At 37.0% G+C, this 23,611-nt stretch overlaps 1 protein-coding gene across 3 annotated transcripts in view; it reads left to right on the top strand.

The window, feature by feature from the left end:
- CFAP43 (cilia and flagella associated protein 43) overlaps positions 1–23,611 on the top strand; it is a 90,122-nt gene that overhangs the window by 28,140 nt on the left and 38,371 nt on the right. For 2 of the 3 annotated variants that reach the window (XM_031461706.2, XM_010987114.3), the window contains exons 9-19: positions 3,622–3,738; positions 7,171–7,251; positions 8,868–9,016; positions 10,739–10,842; positions 14,099–14,239; positions 15,136–15,308; positions 16,290–16,439; positions 18,486–18,616; positions 20,538–20,685; positions 22,408–22,494; positions 23,383–23,460. In XM_031461706.2, coding sequence (XP_031317566.1) covers positions 3,622–3,738; positions 7,171–7,251; positions 8,868–9,016; positions 10,739–10,842; positions 14,099–14,239; positions 15,136–15,308; positions 16,290–16,439; positions 18,486–18,616; positions 20,538–20,685; positions 22,408–22,494; positions 23,383–23,460 — 1,359 coding nt within the window. The remainder of the gene's footprint in view (positions 1–3,621; positions 3,739–7,170; positions 7,252–8,867; positions 9,017–10,738; positions 10,843–14,098; positions 14,240–15,135; positions 15,309–16,289; positions 16,440–18,485; positions 18,617–20,537; positions 20,686–22,407; positions 22,495–23,382; positions 23,461–23,611) is intronic. The other variant, XM_031461705.2, reaches the window with a different exon arrangement.

Here is a 23,611-nt window from a genome sequence, read left to right as displayed (position 1 = left end):
ATGCTACTGGCCTTGTTCTTCTGCCATATCTTGGCTCTGTTTCCTCCCTTTCTATGTAGACTCTCCGCTATGATGTCAGAAGAGCCTCCTGCAGCTCTAGTTTTGTGTTTTTATCCTCTTGGTGACCCTGGTGGAAAGATAAACAGCTGGGAAAAAAGTCCTGGAATCTAGACGCATTGTACTAACTTGGGTCACCTCTCTACCCCGGGTCAGTTACTTTGTCCAGAGGGATTCTAAACTCTTACTGACCAGGCCTAAGTCGCATACCTACCCTTAGACCCTGGGTAGAGTCAATCCACCCAAACATGAACTGAGATTGGGGTCATGGATGGTTCTCTAAGGAAAATAGGGGTTCTGTAAAAGAAGAGAGAGAAATAAAGAATAAAATCATTTTCTGCCTAAAAGAAATTTAAATTTAAATATGGAAAGACTTAAGTTTCTGGTAATTACCAAAAGTTAAATAACTAACTACATTTTAATAAATGACATACTTAAAATGTCTATGCAGAACAGGAAGAAATGAAAAATGCAGCATAACAGAGGGGAGAAAGTCATAAATAGAAGTTGTATAAAAGAAAACTATACTAACAAAGTAAAAATTAAATGAATATGTCTGACAGAAGACTGGCTACAGCCAGAGAGAGAACTAATGAACTGAAAGATAGATCAGGGGAATTACCCAGAATGTACCCAAGAGACAAAAGTATAGAAAGTATGGAGAAGTGAGGGTAAGAGAAATGAATGATATAGTGAAAAGATCTAACATATATTCGGTTGGAATCCCAAAGAGGAGAGAGAGCGGAACAGAGGCAATATTTAAAGAGATATTTTCCAGAACTGATTAAAGATAAGATTTTATAGCTTCAAGAAGCTTAGTGAATCCCAAGCAGAATACATGAAAAGATATTCACACTTAGACGTAAACTAAAATTTTTGAAAAACCAAAGACAAAGAGAAAATCTTGAAAGGAGTTAGAGAGAAAAACAGATTATTTTAGTGGGGAAGCTATGGCTTAAGTGGTAGAGCACATGCTTAGCATACACAAGGTCCTGGATTCAATCCCCAGTACCTCCTCTAAAGATAAATAAATAAGCAAAACCTAATTACCTCCCCCCCAAAACAAAAAAACAACAACAAAAAAGAAAAAAAGCAGATTATTTCAAAAGACTTTCAATTAGACTAACAGCTGAGTTCTCTAGCAATAATGTAAGTAAGAAAGAGTGGAGTGATATCTTCCATGTAGTGGAGGGGTCAGCAAACTGTGGACCCATGGACCAAAACCAGCCTGCTGCTTGTTTTTGTACATAAGGTTTTATTGGAACACAGTCAGACTCACTCACTTATGTACTGTCTATGGCTGCTTTCACACTACAATGGTAAAATTAAGTAGTTGTGAGAGACCACATGGCCTACAGTGTCTAACATATTTACTGTCTGTCCATTTATAGTAAAAGTTTGCTGACCCCTGATTTAGTGAAATGAGGTTGCTGTCACCTGAAATTGTATATCCAGTGAACATACGTTTCAGTATAGGGGTGAAAAAAGACATTTTTTTAGACGCTCCAAAAATGAGAGTTTGTTAGCAGCACATCATCATTAGAGAAAATTCTAAAGAATGTATGTACATCAGGCAGAAGGAAGATGATCCCAGATGGAAGGACTGTGATGCAAAAAGAATGACAATCAGTAGTAAATGTGTGGAGAAGTGTAAGTGGACACTGACTATATAAAACAGCAAAAATAATGTGATGGTGGGTTTTAAAATAACACTGAGTTAAAATCCTAGACAACAAAAATACAAGTTGGAGGAGAAGGAGTAAATAGAATAAAGTATTTCAAATTTATTGTATTTCCCAGGAGGAAAATAAATGTTTTAAGTAACTTCTGACGTTTACAAATTAAGTGTGCATGTTCTGACCTCTAAGGTAACTGTAAAAGAATTGAAACAGCAGATGAAATTTCCACATTATAGAGGGGGAAAGTGAAATGTTTTTTAAAAAAAAAAAAGCAGCCCAAAACAAGGTAAGAGAAGAGACAAAAAGAAACACAAAGCAAGTGAGAAAATAGAAAGCATAAATTAAAATGTAATGTTTAAACTCAAATACATTTTTTTAATTGTAAAGAAATTACAGTTAAAGCAAAACAGAATAATTGGTCTAGTTAAAAGTAAAATTACCATATTGAATTTAGAAAAAGCAAAACCCAACTATGCACTGTTTACAAGTGACATATCTAAAGCATAATAATGAAAGTAAATTTAAAAAAATATAGTAACATTGAAAGTAAATTAAAACACAACAGCCAAAGTGAGCAAAGCATTTTTCTCTACTATGCAGAGCCCTCCAGTGATTTCCCATGTTATTCTGAGTAAAAGTCAAAATCTTCATGATGGCCGTTCATGATGTGGCCTCCACTCCCTACCCTGGTCTCATTCCCCTAGTCTTCTTCTTGTTCACCCTGATTCCATCATGCTGATCATCATGCGGTTTTCTTGAACTCACCAGGCATGCTTCTCCCTCAGAGGGTCTACACTGGCTGTTCCTTCTGTCTAGAATGTGTTTCCCACAGAATCCACATGAATCCCTTCTTCATTTCCTTCAAATCTTTTCTCTAAGGTCATCTTCTCTGTAAAGTTTTTCTTGGACACTCAGTTTAGAGTTTCATCCTTTTGTTTTGCTATGCCATGTCCTCTTTCCCTGCTTAATTATTTTCTTCTCACACTTACTACTTTTTAACTTACAATACATATTATTTAGATATCTTATTTATTGACTGAGTCCACAGTAGAATGTAAGCTTCATGAGGGCAGGGAACTTTTGTTTGTCTTGTCCTCTGGTGTAGCCCCAGCATCCAGAGCTGTTCTTGGCACAGAGTATCCACTCAATATTTGTTGAAGGAATGAGTGAAAGGTAAAATCAGTAAATACCTATCAAATTTTAGACTTTACAGAATTGTATTTTTTAGATAAATAAAAATATTCATGTTTAACTCAAGTAAACTTGAAGAACTTGTGGTCAATTGAAAGCAGACTTCTAACTGCTAATTAAGTAACCATACCATATTACAGTTACTTGGCAGAGATGCATAACATATGGAATAGATTTTTTGGAGAGGTGAATTTGGGAGCTGGGAATGATAAGCAAATCACAGCTTCAGCCACAACTCTACAATTTTCACAAATGGTTATTTAAAAGTTTTCATTAGTGCCTGCCATGGTCTAGTATATGATAGGATTTAGTTCATCTTAACAACTTTTCTGGTTTTCTACATTTTCTAAATTTTCTGCATAAGTAGACATTATTTTTTGAAGTCAGGAAAGAAGTGCTTTGTTATGTTTTGTAACCTAAAAAAACAAAATGCCTGGAAAATGGAGGAAAGAAGAAAATCCTATTTATTGATCATTTTAACTGATGTGTGAATGAATGAATCAATAAAAAAACAAATTAAGCATCTAGATTTTAAGCTCCTTCAAGGTCAGGGCCTTCCTGTGGTTATCTCTAATTTCCCATCACCTATTCCCACACAGCGCCTTGTTCTTAAAAAGCTTTTAATAAATATTTATTTGTTGGACTGCACACACAACAGTTGCATAATTTTTTTATTTTTTGATATATTTAACAGGGATCTATTTATATTTACACTTTTGGTGAGGAGCCAACCTTTGAAAAAGTCCTCGAAGCTTGTGATGGGAAGTTTCAGGCAACAGACTTTATCACACCTGGAAATGAATACTTCATGGTAAGGAATATTTTACTGTTTCACAATAGGATTTAAATATGAGATTTTGAAAGTTCATGTGCAACCTGTTGCAAATAAGAGGCACAGATTAGTCTTCAAGATGTGGTAGAAATGCCAACGACTTCCATCATCAACTCTAATCCCTAGTTAGAATGTCATCATCATATTGTGACTTCATGATATTAAATCTCTGAACATGACCAAAGCAATTAAAATCTTAGGAGCCATCCTATTTGTATTCGCCATCCAAGCTTCCCAAGCCAGATCTTTAAACACATTCATTGCTAATGAGTTGTCAACACCCATTAAACTATTAGTGTTTCCCTTCTTTCTGAATGATGCAGCCCTATCTGAGGATGAAAATGAAAGAGTTGCCATACACAGAACATGTATTCAGTCTCCTTAGGAAAAAAAAAAAACAAATCCACCCTCTACATTTAGAAAAGAAACTTTTTTTCTAGTATTTTAACTTTTTACCTTTTCTTGGTCTCAAGAAACATATTTCACTTTTCTTATGATTCATCAACAAATCCATTAAGGTTTTGGAAGTTCTAGCAAATTAAAAAATACATAGAGTATAGAATAGGTAACTTAATGTTTTCTTCCAATCTTAAGATTCTGATTATGTGATTTTTCTTCCAGATGTTCTCTAATAAGAATTATGTCTATTCTTAGCATTGTTTCAACTCAATAAAAAAATTTCATACAAGATTTTCCTGTTTAGGATTTAGATACTTGATCCACATTTTCACATTACCCACTCCCTAGTATTAAAGAAACGGAATTTAAATTGTATTATGTTGCAGTTACTTTAATGTGCTTTTAGTCTTGATCCTGTGAAAAAGTAAAAATTATCTGTAAAAACAAACAATATGAACTTTGGGTTTCTACTCTAGCATGTAAAGAGCCTTATAACAAGAAAAAAGCTGAATAAATTTGAAAGAAAAAATTTTTAGACTCAGCAGAGAATTTAGGTCATAGGGAAAACCACTGCCCCAAAAATTATGGAGACAGACAGACAGATGCAAAGAATACAACTGAATAATCTGCACATCTAAGACCAAAAACAAGAACACCAGAGGAAATTTTAGTTTCTGACACATTGAGCTACAGTAAACAGTAAACATAGTCTAACTCCTAGCCAGATAAATATAAAACCTCACACTACAGCTTATTTAATTTAGATCTTTTTGCCCAGTACATCATGTCCAGGTTTTAACAAAAATTATAAGACATACTAAAAGACTAAAACAACAGAAGAGACAAGCAAGCATCAGAACTAGACTCAGATATGGCAGAGATGTTGTAATTATCAGGCCAGAAATTAATTAACTAATTAATTAATTTATAATACCTATTAAAAGGTATTGAATATAGTTCCTTGTGCTATACAGTAGGACTTTGTTGTTTATCTATTTTATGTAGTAGTAGTATCTGCAAATCCCAAACTTGAATTTATCCCTCCATCCCCTGCTTCAGGCCAGAAACTTAAAACAACTATGATTAGTATACTAAGAGCTCTTATGGAGACAGTGGGCAACATACAAGAATGACTGGGTAGTATGAACAGAGATATGGAAACTCTAAGAAAGAAAAAAAAAGAAATATTAGAAATAAAAACCACTGTAACAGAAATGAAGAATGCCTTTGGTGGGCTTATCAATAGACTGAATATGGCAAAGAAAAGAATCAATAAGCTTGAAGAAATGTCAGTAGAAACTTCCAACACTGAAACGTAAAGAGAAAAAAGAATGAAAAAGAAAGAACAGACTATCCAAGAACATTGGGCAATTTCAAAGGGTATAACATACACGTAATGGGAATACCAGAAGAAGAAGAAAGAGAGGAAGGAATAGAGGAAATGTTTGAAATAATAATGGCTGAGAATTTTTCAAAATTTGTGACAACACCAAAAATGCAATCCATGAAAGAAAAGATTTCCACTCTTTAAATAGAAAGAAAAGACATAGGAGAAAAACCTTTGCAAAATATATATCTGATAAAGGACTGGTATCCAAAATATACAAAGAACTATTAAAATTCAACAATACAAAAACAAACCCCATTGAAAATGGGCAAAAAATCTGAATAAACACCTTAACACAGAAGACATACAGATGGCACATGAGTATAATTAAAAGATGCTCAACATTATTCATCATTAGATAATTGCAATTTAAAAGAATGAGATGCCACACACCTATTAGAATGTCTAAAATCCAAAACCCTGACAATGCCAATTGCTAGCAAGGATATGGAGCAACAGAAAATCTCATTCACTGCTGAGGCAAAGTGGTACAACCACTTTGGAAGACAGCTTGGCAGGTTCTTTTAAAACTAAACATCCTTTACCATATGATTCAGCAATTGAGCTTCTTGGCATTTGCCCAAATTAGTTGAATCTGCACTAATCTGCGCACTAAAATCTGCATGTGAATTTTTATAGCATCTTTATTCAAAATTGCCAAAACTTGGAAGCAACCAAGATGTCTTTCAATAGGAGAATGGATAAACTGTGGTACATAATACAATGGAATATTAGTCAGCACTGAAAAGAAATGAGCTATAAAACCCTCAAAATACATAGAGGAACCTTAAATGCATGTTGCTAAGTGAAGGAAGACAATCTGAGAAGGCCGTACAATTCCCTCTATAAGACATTCTGGACAAGACAAAATTGTGGAGACAGTGAAAAGAAAAAAATCAGTGGTTGCCAGAGGTTCAGTGAGGAGAGAGAGAGGAAAGAAGAGGTGGAGCACAGAAGATCTTTAGGGCAGTGAAACTATTCTGTTTGATACTGTGACAGTTGGTATATGTGACTGTATGTTCGTCAAAACCCATAGAATGTATAACACAAAGAGCAAACCCTAATGTAAACTATGGGCTTTAGTCAATAATATTGTATCAGTATTGGCTCATCAGTTCTAACAAATATACCACAATAATGCAAAATGTCAATAATAGGGGAAATTGTGTGTACGTTGGGAGAGGCAGGGAGGGAATGAACAATTCTGTACTTTCTGATCAAATTCTCTTGTAATCCTGAAACTGCTCTTAAAGCAAGATTGATTAGCTTTAAAAAAATAACAATTATAATTTTCTATTTCTAGACTTATTTGCTAGGCAATAACCTTACTGAATTTCCTAGTAACTTTTATTTCAATTATGTTACACACACAAAATATTCATTTCACTTTTCTAATTCTCATTAGTTATTACATGTTACTCAAATTGTATTAAAGATAATAGTTAATATTTGTTCAAGTCAGAAGTATTGACGCTGAGATTGGAAAGTAATTATAACCCACATAAATAAAATAAAATTTTATGCTAAATCATCAGAGTGATTGACATGCTAGACAGAAATTTAGAACATGCTTCCATAGCATAGTCTTGTTTTCCATTTGAGTTTTATTTTTCTTTCTTTTACAGACACTCACACAGTCAGGGGAAGTTTGTGTTTGGGGTATAGATGATGGTGTTTGTGTCAGCAGGATTTGTCTGAATATGCCAGTAAGTGTGCCTTATAAATGGATATTTTTAAGAACATTGAATTCTACTCCAACTTACTTTCTCATATTCATGTTTGTGGAGATAATGAAGATGCCTTATTGCATTTTTACCTTACATACTTAGAGTACATTCCATAGCCCAGAGGGTGGAAAATAAGGTACTATATTAGTGTATAGGAAAGAACAAGTTTTTCTGTGGTGGCAGTTGTTTCTGAGATCTTAGTGGTTTGTATCTCATGCATGCTTTGTGGACTGACAGGGTCTCTCTCTACATGGTCTCTCAGGGAAGGAGGCTGATAGGGGCTCCACCAACTGTCCTGGAGAGTCTTGAATTAGCAATTGAGTGTTTTTACTCAAAAATGAAACATCTTCTTGGCCATAACTAGTTAAATGACCCCATCTAACCTCAAGAAGTTCAGTTAGAAATGAAAGAAAATTGCCACTATAACCAACTTGAGTCAAAAAATAAAAAGTGGGGGTTATTGACTCAATTGACTATAAATTATAGAGTTTGCCTGGGCTCACCTGTGGCTTGATCCAGCAACTCAAATGATACTACCAAGGATCTTGTTTTTCTCTCTGACTGTATACTATGTCTTTAGTTTCATCTTAGGCTTCATTCAGTGGTACCCAAATGCCACAGGTGCCAGCCTCACATCAGATCATCAGGGCAGAAAGCCTCCTACAGTGGGAGGAGGAAGAGAAAAGAAGTTTCTCCTTTTCAGAAGGCTTTGTAAATTTCTCCTAATGTCTTAATAATACCCTGAGCTATCACTGTGGACAGGGGAATGAGAAATACTAATTGGCTTAAACTCAGCCCTGGAAATGGGAGTCAGGTCTATTCCACTCAACCCTGAAAATAGGAGAGAGATGGTTTCTCAATGGATATTCAAGAAATTTTTGAGAAAGAAGGTGTATGGATGCTGAGAGCAAACCACAATTACTCACAACACCTACCACAAGGTGTTGGCATTCTTTCCACGATGTTCACAGTGCATTTTACATAAAATAATATTTAAAAAACATGGAAAGACCAAGAAACAATGAAAATGCTATTTTTTCTTAAATTTTCATCATTTTCTATATTACAAAGTTCTAGATGTAATATAGATCTTGGTAGTAGTTAGGGAAGTTACAATTCTGCCCCATTATAAATTAAAATATCAATTATAAAACAAGATGATGGTGTATAGCTTGTAATACCACCCGACACATGCCACTCTCCTCATTCTGCAGTCTTTTCAAATACACTGTGGAATTCTTATGTGTAGGAGAGCAGGCTTCATCTTCTGGGGCAGTGAAGTTGAGCATCTGAGGGTTTATTTTTTATTGTTGTGTAGTTGATTTACAATGTTGTGTTATCTTCTGGTGTACAGCATGTGGAATTCAGTATTTTTGCAGATTATACTCCATTATAGGTTATTACAAGATCAGGGGTGTAATTCCCTGTGCTACACAGTATACCCTTGTTGCTTATCTGTTTTAAATATAGCATTTTGTGTCCCATACCCCTAATTTGTCCCTCTCTACTCCTCTCTCCTTTTTGGTGACTTTATTTGGTGAAGTTTATTTTCTACATCTGTGAGTCTGTTTCTGTTTTGCATTTATTTTAAACAGGGAACAGTTCTGGCTTGCTCTCCCTCATCCCTCTCTGCGGCCGTGGGCACCCAGGGTGGCTTTGTCCACTTCCTCGATGTCCGGGATGTCGAATCCCCTCAGGCAATTCACAAGGCCTTTCTATCCAAATCACCAGTGCAGCACCTCCTGTAAGTATTGCCTGCTTCTGGCAGCAACTTTGTCAGGCCTGTCTGCTGAGAATTCCAGTGAAGCCCTAATTTCTTTTAATTTTAAGTTTTACATGTGTTGTTTTGAAAATTAATGTATTGACTTGGTTCAACATTCAAGAAGTACAGAGGGGTGTATAGTGCAAAGTTTCCCACCTTTGTCCCCAAATACCTAGTTCTCCTCCCTGGAGGCAGCCTATTAGCAGTTTCTCATGTCTTCTTTCTGGAGATATTTTATACACAAACAGGCAAAGAGATAAGTACTTCCTTTTATTATTGTATTATTTAATTATTTTATCTTGTAGGGGAGAGATAATTAGGTTTATTTATTTTTAGAGGAGGTACTGGGGATTGAACCCAGGACCTTCTGCATGCTAAGCATGCACTCTACCACTTGAGCTATACCCTCTCCTGGTAAGTACATCCTTTTAATTACACAAATAATTACCAAGTACTTAAGAGTGTGCCAGGCACTTCTGTTGTATTAACTTCATGAGATAGATAGTCTTATTGTCTCCATTTTACAGACAAGGAAGATGAGGCACAAAGAATTTAAATAATTAATATTACACATGTAGTAAATGGCAAATGTCAGGATTTGAACCTTGGCAGTTGGGCTCCAGAGTCATTGCCTTTGCTCTTAAAGGGCAGCAAGCCATATACAACGTTCGGCACCTCAATTTTTTTCGCTTAATGGTATATCTTAGAAAAAGTCTTCTATCCACACATGAAGACCTCCCTCTTTTTTTTACAGCTACATAATATTCCATTATATGGATATACCATAATTTTAAATGACAGTATATTGATGGGCATTTAAATGATTTCAAATTTTTTGAAGCTATACTTTTAAGAAGACAACGTAGAGACATTGGATTTGGATGCATGTGTTTTATTTTTCTTTCTTTTGTTAATTTATCATAATAGTAAGTTTAACAAAAAAAGACTTTTATGCCCTGCTTTACAGCTTGAGGTACCATTATATATTACAGCTTATTGAATTTGATACTTGCCACACATTTGGAAAAGAATTATGCTTGTCCGTATTCCACAAGTGAGAAAATCTAGGTTCAGAGAGGTTAAGAGAAGCATTTGCCCAAGATCACTCAGCTAGCACCTGAAGGAGTTGGGTTTCCACCATTTGTGCTATACTGCTTCCAGCCCAGTTGGGAAGGCTCTGTAATTTCCCTCCATTTAAATTCTGCCCCTCTGTACCATATTTTTTGGTGCCTCTCTTTCCTCAGATCCTTATCTCTTACCCTAATTTGCATTTCCCATTTTTTCTAATTTGATAAAAACGTAGAAACATTTCACTACATTCTTCCTCTTCCTGCCAGGACTGGTACTGAAGGGCATTGGAATGTCCCACTCATCACTAATTTAAGAATTGCTTATTTCCACGTGAAATAGCAAGAAAGATCTGCTGTCATATTTCATTCACTTATGATGAAATAGTTGCCCATCTTTATTGAATCTTCTTGACTGTATACTTGTAAGTTGCAATTTGGAAACAGCATTAGCCTAGAATGTAATGATTACCTTTATATGTTAATCATTTGCCTTTTATAAGGTCAGATAAAATTAAAAATCATAAACTATAATAACTGGTTTTGAATGTATCTCCATGCTGTCATTCAATACATTTGTTTACCATCTTATTAGTGGAACAAGTAGACTCTGATAATCAGATTTCTTCTTTTCTAGGTATGACCAGAGAGGCATATATCTATTAGTTGGAACATCAGAAGGATACATTTTTGTTATCAATGCCAAACCCTCAAGCTTATTTCAGATTCTTGGATTCATAGGTACTACATAGAATGCTTATTAACTTAAATATTGGTCACTTTATTCCAAAGAATTTAAGGTTGTAAAAATGGGGCTATGGTGAAACAGTTATTGAAGCATGTTTTCTAAAAGATAAACATTTAAATAGCTATTAAAAGTTACTTAGGAGGATTCCCACATGGTATTTAGAGGTTTTATTATTATCTTCTTGGTACATAGTTGATGTTAAATAAATCTGTTTTTAAGATTTTATGTTATTTGTTTTGGGGAGGAGGTAGTTAGGTTTATTTTATTTATTTATTTATTTATTTATTTATTTATTTATTTATTTTTAAATGGAGGTCCTGGGGATTGAACCCAGGACCTCATGCATGCCAAGCACATGCTCTTCCACTGAGCTATACCCTCCCCCTAAATAAATCTTCTTGAATTAATTAATGAATAATGAAATTGCAAGTGTTTCTGATGTTACAACAAAGAAAAGTTGGGTTGGTTTATCCCTGAAGTATTTTTAAACAATATTTTATTTTTGTTTAATTATAAAACCTAAAGAAAGTTTTACTACATGTATCTTTAAAGTTTCCTCTTTAAACAAAATGATACCCAGCTTTTTCAGTAATGTGCATCCAAATACCTAGGTAAGCCACCAATCTGGTAGGTAAGGTGACACTTAAGTGATGCATAGTAAGAACTAATACTTTTCTCTCTAGCTTTACATACCAAATATGTATGTATATTTTCCCGCAAAATAGATTGTAAAATCCATTTATTGATTTTTAAAAATTGAGTGCCTACTAGGTGTAAAATGCTGACCCTAGGCCCTGTGGAGCATGGAAAGGTCAAGCAGACAATTAGTGGAGGAGGAATAGCAGAGTGCTGTGTAGGCTCAGGGGAAGAAGCAATTAATTCTGCCAGATGTGAGGAAAGGAGTGAGGTGAAGTGGCAGGGAGGGCACAGAGGACTGGGGGAGAATTTTCCAAGGATTTAAAGTAGTGGAGGATGGGGCTTGTTAGGATTCTAGCTCAGGACAAAAGTCTGAGCAAAAGGTGCTTGGAATGGTCAGAAGTTTGGCATAACAGGTAAATAGAAGAGTTTACTAGATAAGGATCATGGTGACAAAGTCTGAAAGAAGATGGAGGGTCTTGAACATCATTCCAAGGAGTCTGGACTTTGTTCTGTGTTTAATGACATATTGTCAGCTGGGACTGGTGTGATTTGACTTGGTTTTTAGAGGAAGACTCTGGCACTGCTGTGAAGGCTAGAGTAGAGAGGCAAAAGAATGCAGTAAAAAAGATGAGTTAGGAAACTATTATAGTAACTCAAGCAAGAAATGATACTAATTGTAACAATAGCCAACATTTATTAAGGGATTCCTTACCATGGGATAGCCAGTGTTCTAAGTATGTGGCATGCGTTAATTCATTTAATTCTTACAAAGTTTTAGATAGAAACTACTGTTATGCCCAACTGAGGCACAATGAGATTTAGTACTTGTTCAAAGCCATGCAGGTAGGTAGTGGTGGAGCCAGGACTCAAACTCAGGAAGACTGGCTGTGGGGCTTGTGCTCTTATCTACACTGTACAAGGCCTTGCAGCAGTCATAGAAAGAGAAAGGCGGGGACAGCTGTTAGTGATGGAACTGGGAGGACTTGATATTTGATTATATGTGAAAGGGAGGGATCAGCAATGACTCCAAAGTTTCTAGCCTGGATGGTGGAAGTTTATGCTGTCACTAATTGAAGTAAAAACTCAAGAAAAAGACAGTTGTGGAGATTGAGAGATAGGGTGAGCTGACAAGCTCCATAGATTTGAAGCCAATAAGCTCTTCCCTTGGTGATCTTTAGTATAAGTTTGGAATTGGAGATTTGTAATTCAAAGTTTAATGACAGAATTCTGATCTTGAAATCACAGAAGCTGATGAGATGGCTTAAGAAGACAGAGTAGAAGCAAACCCAATTGCTTAGTGTTGTCAAACAGGTAATATGTAAATTAGATGGCATGGAGTGTGGTAGGACCTATTGCTGACCTCAGAATGGGTACAAGCCCAGCCTAAATATTTCATTTTTTAATGTACCTGATTGGTCAGAGTGTGGAATGGGAAAAGCTACTTACTTTGATGTTGTGGATGGAGGAAGATGAGGCAGTGAAGAAAACTGAGGATGGGCCGGGGTAATGAGAGAAATGGGAGTCACCCACTCCAGGAAGAGCATGAAGAAGGAAGGCTGGAGAAGGCAGGGACTGTGGCAGAAGTGTGAGTAGGGTGAGGAGGCATCAGTGTGTGAGCCCTGGGAAAGCTACTTCCCTGGAAAAGAGATAAGGGTTTAAGGAGGGAGTGGTGGTCAGAAAAGGAAGGCAGTAAGCAGCGACGTCTGTTCTGAGAAGTTTGCAGTGGAGGAAAGAGAACTAGGTAGTAACTGGTGGGGAAGTGAGGTTGAAGGAAGGTCCTAATTTGAAGATAGGGGAGTCACAAGAAAATAAAAAGAAGTAATTGATAGCACTTGGTGTAATAGGACATTGGAGGTGTGGGTTCAGAAGCACAGGTGGAAAGGGTTATATTTTGTTCCTACAATAATGTCAGGAAATGAAGGGGGAGGATAGAACAAACAGAGAGAAAATATGAGATTCGGGACAAGAAAGTTGAGGTCAAGTTTGTGTCAGATGTTCTCTGTCTTCCTTGTTAAGTCATAGGAAAGGTCATCCACTGAGGGGAGGGGCTGAAATGGGCCTGAGAAAGTGGGCATGCACAGAACAGCCCCTGTGGAGAGTGGCAGTAGTGAATCTGGAAAGAGTCCAAGGTGTGCCCCAGGCAAGGTGCCTTGCTGAGGTCAGATTACCTGGGTTTCTGGAGGACAAACTCATAGAGGCATGTGTATTCCCACCACACTTAAAATACTTTGACTATAGATGCAAAAAAACATCGATACCTGGGTTTATCCAGTTTGGCAAGTGGGCAAATGGCTGGGGTGGACGTTCAAGTGGCCAGAGCAGGTGCTACTGAGTGGGGTGGACAGGGCAGACTCTGGAGGACTCCCTGGCTGAGAAAGAAGCTGGTTGGAATCCGCCAACCCAGACATTTAATGGGGAAAATCCCCTGTCTATTCATCAGAAATGTTTCCATCACTTATGTTTAAAGATCACTTAAATATCCAGTAAATAAATTTGGATCTAAAGATTTGGTGAAGGCAGTTCTATAATTTGATATCTTACCTGGGAAAAGAAAATATTCTATAAATGTATCAATGACCACTTGTGGTGTTGGTTTTCGTTTGCTTTCAGAGGTGGGCAAAGACATTTTACAAATATCCACAGTTTCTCTTCTGGAAATAGACATGGTGAAAGTGATGGTGCTTTCCCCACTTCCAGGAACGGGAAGAAGCAGGCTGGAAATACTTACTTTGCCTAAAAGACTTCCGCAAGGTAAAGAAAAAATAAGCAACCAATTCTGTCCTGAGTGCCCAGTTGAGTGGTTGCTATAGCTTCCTTTTTAATTTTTTTCTTTTCTTTTTCTGGTGATAGCATTGTTTTTCTTTTAACATGTGAAGAGGTTAAAATGGCCACCACCTTTGTGTATCTTACAAAGTGAAATGGCTGCTAAATAATGTGAAATGTGGACTTTCCCCTAGGCCCTGTCATTCATGTGAATCTGTCTTATTGCCACAGAAAAAACCAGAATTGACTGTCACTTTTGTCAAATTGATTTGTCGTTTTATGATCTCTTTTTCGTACCTTTAAATATATGTAGTCAAATACAGATAGGTTACTGTGTAGTCACTTTCACTGATAAAATTATAAAGAAAACTTTCCAGATAAAAAGGTCTGATAAAATAGACACTTCCTTTGTTTTAGATAACAAATATATCTAGGTAGCTATTTTGCAAATATATAATTATAGCATATAAGCGAGTCAAAACCTCAAAGTACTTTTGTGTCTTTTTTTGTTTCATGGAGGTACTGGGGATTGAGCCCAGGACTTCCTGCATGCTAATCATGCTCTTTACCACTGAGCTCTACCCTCCCCTGGTTTTGTGTCTTAAGACTCTCTAGACTCTTATGAGTTTCTCTTTTAATGCTGTCTCTACTTAATTGATAAAATTAACCAAGGCCTTATAAAGATATTTTTACTATTCGTCATTTAATACTCAAGTATTTCTAATGGAGCCAAGTTGTTTTCAAATCATTTTTATCCCCTAATAGCCTCTGTATTAACTGAGCATTTAAGTTTTTTATTTTGCTTTTCATAGTTTTCATAACAATTTAAAAAATAAAATCAATATATGGTGCAAGTAATCTCTCTTCTTCCTCAAATCTTATAGTTTCTGCAAGCTTTGCCGATCAACGAGGGAGGCTGAGAGATGAATTCGTTCCTAAGTCCGTGTATGAGATAGAGCACACTCTGTCCTCTGCTGTCTTAAGCTTTCGAAGCAACCAGATATATGGCTTCTGTAATCAAGTGCCATACATCTGCAGCTATCTTCTTCCTGAAAAAGTATGCTAAAACTTAAGCATGCTATTATTTATCTTATTAATCAAGATTTACACATTGTATTACCTAGACATGATCCATGCTTTAACATTCTAGTCCAGTCAACAAATGTCTTTATTATAGTAATAAAATTCTTTGAATTGGATGTATATTAGCATGATTCATTAATTCATCATAAAATACATTTGAGCAACCTCACACTTGTGCCACATATATCATACTTGTCAAATAAACATGCAGATGACCGTATTAGTTTAGTGCCTTTAAAAAATATTTTTTAAAAATCTATCATTAGAAAATCTATTCCACAAGTGTTAGGACCCACAGGATTATTGAATTTCAGTAGACTTCTGTACCTAAGCCCTAGAGAAAATTGCACAAAATACTTGAACAATGTTTCTGGCATCCTTTCATCACACTCTCTTCAAATTTTTCCCATAGTGTGTCATTTCCTACATACACTGACCCAATTATCTACCACCCTTCCTTTCTAAACCTTTTAATCAAAGGCTTTCTCTCTCATTGTCAGCAAAGTATGAGACAGACATTCAAACACGGAAGAAATGATTTATGGTAAGGAGTAGTCAAGAAAAACTTCCTGGAGGAAGTAATAGTTGAACTGGACTATGAAGAATAGGTCAGATTTAGACATGGAGAAATATTGTGTACAATCTGGGCAGAGGAGTGAGTTTGCCAAGGATGAAAAGGATTAATGAGAAATAAAGATTGTCAGTTGTAGGCTGGGATTTTTAATGGCATCTAACATACAAAGAAAACTTTTCTCAATTGGCCAAAAGGAACTTTTATTTGCAATCAAAGATGAAAAATGCGGTGCAAATACAGGTACCCATTTTGTCACATATCAGTGTATTTCCAATGACAGTGTTTTCATATTTTAATCTGACTATATGTGCACAACTGCAAACTCCAAGTTACTGCTCCCCTGATTTCTTCTCTAATGTGGTCATTTTCTTTGATTGGCAGGATCATAGCGGTATTTGCATTCTTAAGCCATATCAAAAAGTGCAAAGCAAACAATATGGACCTGGAATGCTCTCTCTGTCTCCACATGGATTGTGGCTCATAACAATAGCTAAATGTGGATTTCTATGTATCCGGGATATTCAAACTTTGGTAAACTCCCTTTTTTTCCTATCATGGAATGTCTGTCTTGATCTCATTTGAGGAACAAAAGCCCTTAGGGAAAGATTTGGAACTCTTTCTTAAGTGAATTAACTCATAACTTACTTACCAGTGATGGTGTTATTGACTTCAACATTGGGTGTATTGATGTGCCATGGTTTGAGTCTCTAAGGGAGGAAACACCAATCCATAGACTTGAAATCTGCAAAGAAGGAGCACTGTGCAGGGATGCAGTAGGGGAGCTCCAACCCAGCTCAGTCACCCCTTAGCTGTGTGTCTTGGAAATTCACTGAGCTTCACCGAGCTTCAGTTGCTCCCTTGTTGTGTTAGGGAAGACTTGCTTGCTCTCACCCTGTGGGATTCTGTTAAGAGCCAGTGAGAAAGTATATTCAAAACTTCTTTGGAAATAGTGAATTGCTATGCAAACCTAGGAATAATTGCTGCTAGCTCCTCAGCCTGGGGGACCTCTAGGCTGATTGCTGCTGCTTCCCACCCCCTCTTCACGTGATGCTGGAAGAGCATAATGGAGATGGATGTGGCCTCCCCCATCACTTGCAGACCTCAGTCTTAACAGTACCACTACCGTCTCTGATTTCCACTGCTCTCAGATCTCTGAGAAAATGAACATAGTTTCTTCTCTCCAAAAAATGGAAGATCCTTTTCTACGTTTTGAGACCAAGTTGTTCTGGTTATCAGTGTAATTTAATGTGGTCATTTATTTTTTCCCAAGTTTCTACCCCACACACCTGAAGCATCACAATCACCCACATGACACTCTTCCACAGGGCATGGATAAATTGGGCCCTTGTTGTGCACATCCAGCTCTCCTTGCTCACTGTGCAAGAAAGTGTATTTGGAATACAGTTGGGCAAAAGTGATATTATTATTATTATACCTGAAAAATCTTAAATCCCTCAGAAGTTATTTTTAAGTAAACAAGGTGCAAACTCTGCTACATTGTCTCTTATTCAAATGATTTGTAATGTCCATTACAATTAATAGTAGCATGACATGGCAATGCGTCAGAGTTTTTCTGGGTGATTCTATGCAAAGTACCTCACAGAAGAGGTTATTCATGGCAGTATTGCTTGTAAAAGCAACCCAATGTCCATCAACAGAGGACTGGATAAATAATGGTACAGAACATAAATAAAATAGGGAATATTATGCTATAATATAGAATGAGGAAATCTTTATGCAACAATATGGAATCCAAAGATATGTTGTTAAGGGGGAAAGTCAAGGTGTGTAATGCACGTATTATGTTATAATTTATGTTAAAAATTGTACAAAAATTTGTTTATATACATTAAAAAAAACTCTGAAAGGATACTGAAGGTATTAATTATACTGATTGCCTTTGGGAGGTGTTGGGGAATGGGGGCAGGAAGGAGATGTCACTGCAAACTCTTTTATAGTTTTTTAATACTGAAATATTTGAATGTATTGCCTATTCAAAAATGTAAATTTTTTTAAAGCATCACAGTTGATAACTAGTGTGACACAGAAATCCCAGTTTTTAGTCAAAGAGTTTAAACTTTTGTCCTGTGTACCAGTTAGTGTTGTGTCCGGATTCTAATGAAACTGGTTTAATTGGCATCCGCCTTCATTCTTCACAGTGCCCAATCACTTTCTCTCAGCACACTCAGCCTCTTCGCACATAAAAGGAACTTGCCTAATCCTGGAAGTCACCTGAATTTGCCTGCACTGCTTGTTCAAGACCCCTCCCCTAACTTCTCATAGCCTTCAGCAAGTCCATTCACTTCTCTGTGTCTGATTTTAATATTATAAATTGGTGATAATAATCCCTTCATCCATGTTATACAAATGGGAGAACAAATCAGTACTGGTGAACGTATTTTGTACTAGGAATTTTCAGTGCTACATATTACTAAGAGGCTACTTCCATGCCAACTAAAATGCTGTTAAAAAATAGAAAAACATTTATCCACAAGCAAAAGTGCACATAGCCCCCTTAGAAAAACTGTAGTAGAACTGCATTTGTAATTTCTGCACTTTGTTTCTAAAACTATTAAGGAAACATTTGCTCGGTGTCGGAGTCATTCTCCCCAGGGGCATGGGATTCAGCTGGTGAGAATTTCCATGGATGGACAAAACATTCTAGTGAATGGGAGAGATGACGGCACCCTTGTTAACCTAAGATGGAGGTATGTGCAGTATACAGTAAGTGACCTCACATGATACGGTGTTTTAAAATAAAGATTTTGATATTATTTAGGTACAGCAAGTCTAACATAACAGGAGACAACTACCATTGAAAAGATTATTATACTGATGATCCCAAGAGGAAGAGATATGCTATGCTATGTGGGGCCACATGGGGAAGCACCAGGGAGGGTAAGGAGGCAGAGGGAGCAGGGAAAACATAGGCAAGAGTCTTTATTATGTTTTCCATGGGAAGGAGCAGGCAGGTTTAGGATTGGCTAGTTTGGGTAATTCCAGTGGGTTCTGGACCACAGGGGCTGCCTCTGCTTCTCTGGTACTTGACCCAGGGATGATTAGGACAGGGAAACAGTGGCCCCAGTATGAAAGCCCAGTAGAGGAGCTGGTTGGGGGTGTGGTCTCTGGGTTGGTGATTTGCATTTGAAAGGAGAGCTCCAGGCAAGTTGTTTACAATCTCTAGAAATTGCTAGTCCTTGGGGGGGCAGTTCCTCCAGGGTTATTAGCAAGACCCCAGATGTCAAAGCATCAAAATACAAAAAATAAAAAGACACAGTTAAGACCTATGAAGTGATCAGTACTCTCTTTCATAACATCTGTTGGAGGAGCACAAGGAATGAGGACAATTATGAACAGTAGATAACTTTAAAAACTCCTATTTATCCCTAAAAAATCTGACGTAGGTGTGTATATATGTATACACTCATACAGATTTACTTTCCTAATTAGACAATATTAGACAATATTAAATTATTTAGACTTTGCTTAGACTAAAATTAAAATTCTAAATGAACAAATATTAGCCAAACATACAGATGATGGCCAGGGTGTAGGGAGCCCTGGACTTGAAATATTGCCTTGTTTGATCTGTCAGTGATGTCGCTAGTCAATATGCAATTCATTTTCACAAAAATACTGTTTCATGGTGCCTTCTTTGAGTAAAACAGTAATAAAGGATGGCTCTTCTCAGTGATGTTGTGAAAATGCTACATATTATGGAGATTCTATATCATAGAAATTTTGTTAGCCACCTATTTCAAAGACTCGTTTGAAGACTGTATCATCATGCCCACTTTTTACATGGAATCCTGAATAAAATATTAACTTGTATCTCACTATATAAGTCCTAATGCATCCTTTATAGTAAGTGCATCTCAGGCAATAGCAAACATATGCTGGAACCCTATTTATGGAAGTAAGCATATTTCCATCCATTGGCAGCTAATCTTGTGGCCCTCTGACTGAAAACAAAGTTGAGTTTGAAACCTTGGTCCAAGACTTAGGCTCCTGACAACTTCTCTAAATCATCCTTAACCATGTTATTCAAGGTCGAGTCTGCAGCACCTATGAGTTTGTTAGAAATGCATATTCTTGGGCCTCAGTCAGACTTTCCAAATCAGAATCTCTGTGGGTGGGGCCCAGGAATCTGTTTTAACAAACCCCCCAGGCCATGTTGATGTGCCTTGGGTTTGACATGCCCTGTGTATTGAGTGCAAGTAATGATACTTCCATCAATGGGGGAGTGAGGACTGTGAGGACTGAATGTGGTCACGTGACAATGTATGTGTAGCAGCACAGCACCTAGTACACTCTGAGGGTTCAGCCAGAGCTGTGGCTCTTCTGTGCAATGGCCAAGGTGGGTCATCACCCGAGGACATGTCAGGTAAGGATGAGGAGAGCATGAGGAGACATCACCCCAGAGAGGTCAGGAGTCTTGTCATGTCCTAGAGCCCGTGAAAGGGCTGTGCCCCAAGAAGCAGAGTCCTAACAAGTACAGGGCACTGCAGAGAAATGTCCACATATTTCTCTGTGTAGAAATGGTTAGGTATCTGGAAATGATACTGCTAAATATGTCTTTTTTAAATTGTGATTTTGTAGCCTATGTGTTTTCTTCTTTTATTAATATAGGCGGGTTGGAGGAAACTTAACTAACGAAATTCTTGAGCATAGCCAGCAACTTTTAACTTCTTTGAGGAACACCATGGATGAAGAGAACGATTATTTAAGTATAACACGAAGAGATTCCTTGGATTCAGGGTCAGAAGCTGAACATGCAGTTGAGTTTCAATAGTTTTCTTTCTCCTTCATCCCTTCCTCCTTTCTTCCCTTCCTTCCTTCCTCTTTCTTTCCAAATCAGATACTGGTTTTCAGTTTGTGGTTTTCTTTTAGCAGATATTTTGGTAACATTTCTCTTTATCCAGTTATGTCATGATTTTCAAAAAGAGCATGCACTGCATCTAAGAGAAAATATTCAGCCTTTCTCAAAGCAATCACAAATATTACATCTCAGATCCTATTTAAACCATAGTAGAAGGTCTGGGCTTGCTTGGAAAAAAAAACCTTACTACAGTTCTGGTGCTTGTTCAAACTAGTCTCTTTATACTTTTCCATCACATACATTATTTAGGATATGTTTAGCTAGAGAACATTTATTCACTCAATCATTTAACAGATATTTATCGATTGCCTACAAAGTGCTAGGCTTTGGGGGATACAGGCATGAATAAGATAGAAAAAGTTTCTGTTTTCATGGAGCTTACATTCTAATTGGGGGTTCGGGGTAAGCAGAGAGACAGAGATAAATAATCAAATAAATAAGAAAAAGTTAGATAGTAACCAGATCTGTTTACCAAATAAAAATGAGTTGATGCGACAGTGTTTGGCTGAACAAGCCTCTCCAATGAGAAGACATTTAAGTTGTGATCTGATTTAAAAGAGCTTGCTAATTTGCAGGGGAAGGGCAAGTACTAGGGCAGAGAGAGAAAGAGCTTGGTGAAGAACTAAAAATAGGCCTGTGCAGTTGAAGTCAGCAAGGGAGAGAATGATAGGAGATGAGGTCCTTGAGGTGGGAAAAGACCAGGTAATGAAGGGCTTTGTAAACCAGGTAGAGTTTGGATTTAATTTTACATGTAATGAGAACCTATTAAAGTGTTCTGAGCAGAGGATTTACAAGATCTTATTTACATTTTCAAAATAATTACTTCTGCTATGTGGAGAATGGTTCCTGTAGGGGACAAGAATGGAGGCAGAGAGAGGAGTTAGGAGGCTCAGGTAACAGTGATGGAGGTGGATGAACGTAGTGGAGAAGAGAAGTGGCAGGTTCCAGCAGGTTGCAGAGATACAGCTGGTAGGACTCGTTGATGGATTGGACATAGACAGAAAGGGAAAGAAAGGACTGGAGGATGACTCTTAGATTTTTCACTTGAAGAACTACGTAGAAGAAGGTACCATTTACAGAGATGGGGAAGACTGTGGGGAGGGGAGCCACTGTGGGAAAAAAGGAGGGAATCTGAAATCAGTTACCGGGGTTGAGCATGAGAATCCCATTGAACATCCAAGCAAGAAACCAAGTAGGTGGTTGGATAGATGTTCTAGAGAGAGGCCAGGACTTGAGATGTTGATTTGAGAGTCAAGGGAATATGCATGGAATTTAAAACCATAAAACTGGGTAAGGTATTCATGGAAGAATGGATGGTAAGAAACAGAAGGGGACCAAGACAAAGTATTTGGTCTACAGTAACAGGAAGAAGGCAGAGATTGATTTGGTGAACATGTGGCCTGTCTGATCATTGCTGCTTTCTCAGGGAAAAATGTGGCTAATAATAAGGACAGACTGGAAGGAATTAAATTAATAAGACATTACATCTTGAGCAGGCAAAATGCTTGATATTATTTTTAAAAATGCAACACGTGCAAAAGGGATTCAAAGCAATTAAATGGTAGGAGAATTTGATGAATTTTTAATTTAAGCAATGTCTGTCTGTCTTCTTTAAATGAGAATATGAAGTCAAGCTCATCGCAAGAGGAATTAGTCCACGTTGATAATATGGAAGAAATTCCCTGGATAGAACAAAAAAGCCAAGAGGTAATTTTTTTTCCTCTGGGGGGAGGTAATTAGGTTTATTTACTTCATTTTTTAATGGAGGTACTGGGGATTGAAGCCAGGACCTCTTGCATGCTGGGCATGCACTCTACCACTGAGCTATAATGTACCCCTCAAGAGGTATTTATAAAACATGAGAGAGGTTTGAAATAATGCTCTGTAGGTGTGCTAAATAGATTAGTTTCCTATGAAAACCCATTGGAAAGTTAGAAAGTGGAACGAGATACTAAGCAGAGCATTACATTGTGTAAGTGTAACTTTCCTGAAAGCAAGCAAACACGCTAAACACAGCTCAGTCTTTCAGATTAATTTATATGAGCTTTAAGTGCTATACTTAGGCTAATATGAAACCCAAGAAAAGTGTGCAGATAAGCCAAGGAAACAATGAACTGTGATACCTCATGTTGAAGTACATTTGGGGGATGCTGCAAGGTTGGCGTAAATAAAACAGGTGGGCCAGGAACAGAAGAGACATAGTGGCTTCAGGTATGTCAGAAGGTGACGTAGGTGGCAGCTTGTGTCTGGATTTAGCCTTCTAACCTAGTCTCACTCAAGTTCCCAATAAAATAGCAGACTGGTTTTTCTTTGTCAATTATTCTTTATTTAATTTTTTGCTAGATTATTTTCTTTCTGCTGGCCTTATAATTGACATCAGTTTCAAGCTGCTTCAGTGGTCACTTACATGCTAGCAGCTTAGACGTAAGCAAACTACTGCAGTGGTATTATTTCATGTATACTTTATATTATTAGTCTTTAAATTTTTCCTTTATTTCTGTTTCTAGAAAAGTGCTATATATATATGTATGTATCTCTCTATCATCTATCTCTCTCTATCATTGTTGTTTAAATGATATACTTGTTCTATTCCAGGCCATCAAAAAGGAGGTTAAATTGTTTTCCAACAAAAGGACAGAGATAAAAAGAGGAATCAAAGCACTTGTTAAAACAGTAAGTGTTGTGATTTCATATACTAATACATTTGGTCCTCAGTCTAAAATTTTTTTGAACTTTTTTTTGTTCAACAGCATAAGGAACTATACCCCATTTTTGTTTGTTTGTTTGTTTGTTTGTTTTCTCTACCTGTAATCTCAGTTTTCTG

This window comes from Camelus dromedarius, chromosome 8, assembly GCF_036321535.1.
Source record: "Camelus dromedarius isolate mCamDro1 chromosome 8, mCamDro1.pat, whole genome shotgun sequence".
NCBI lineage: Eukaryota > Metazoa > Chordata > Mammalia > Artiodactyla > Camelidae > Camelus > Camelus dromedarius.
The sequence above is the reverse complement of the archived record's forward strand: the minus strand, read 5'-3'. Positions and strand labels throughout refer to the sequence as shown.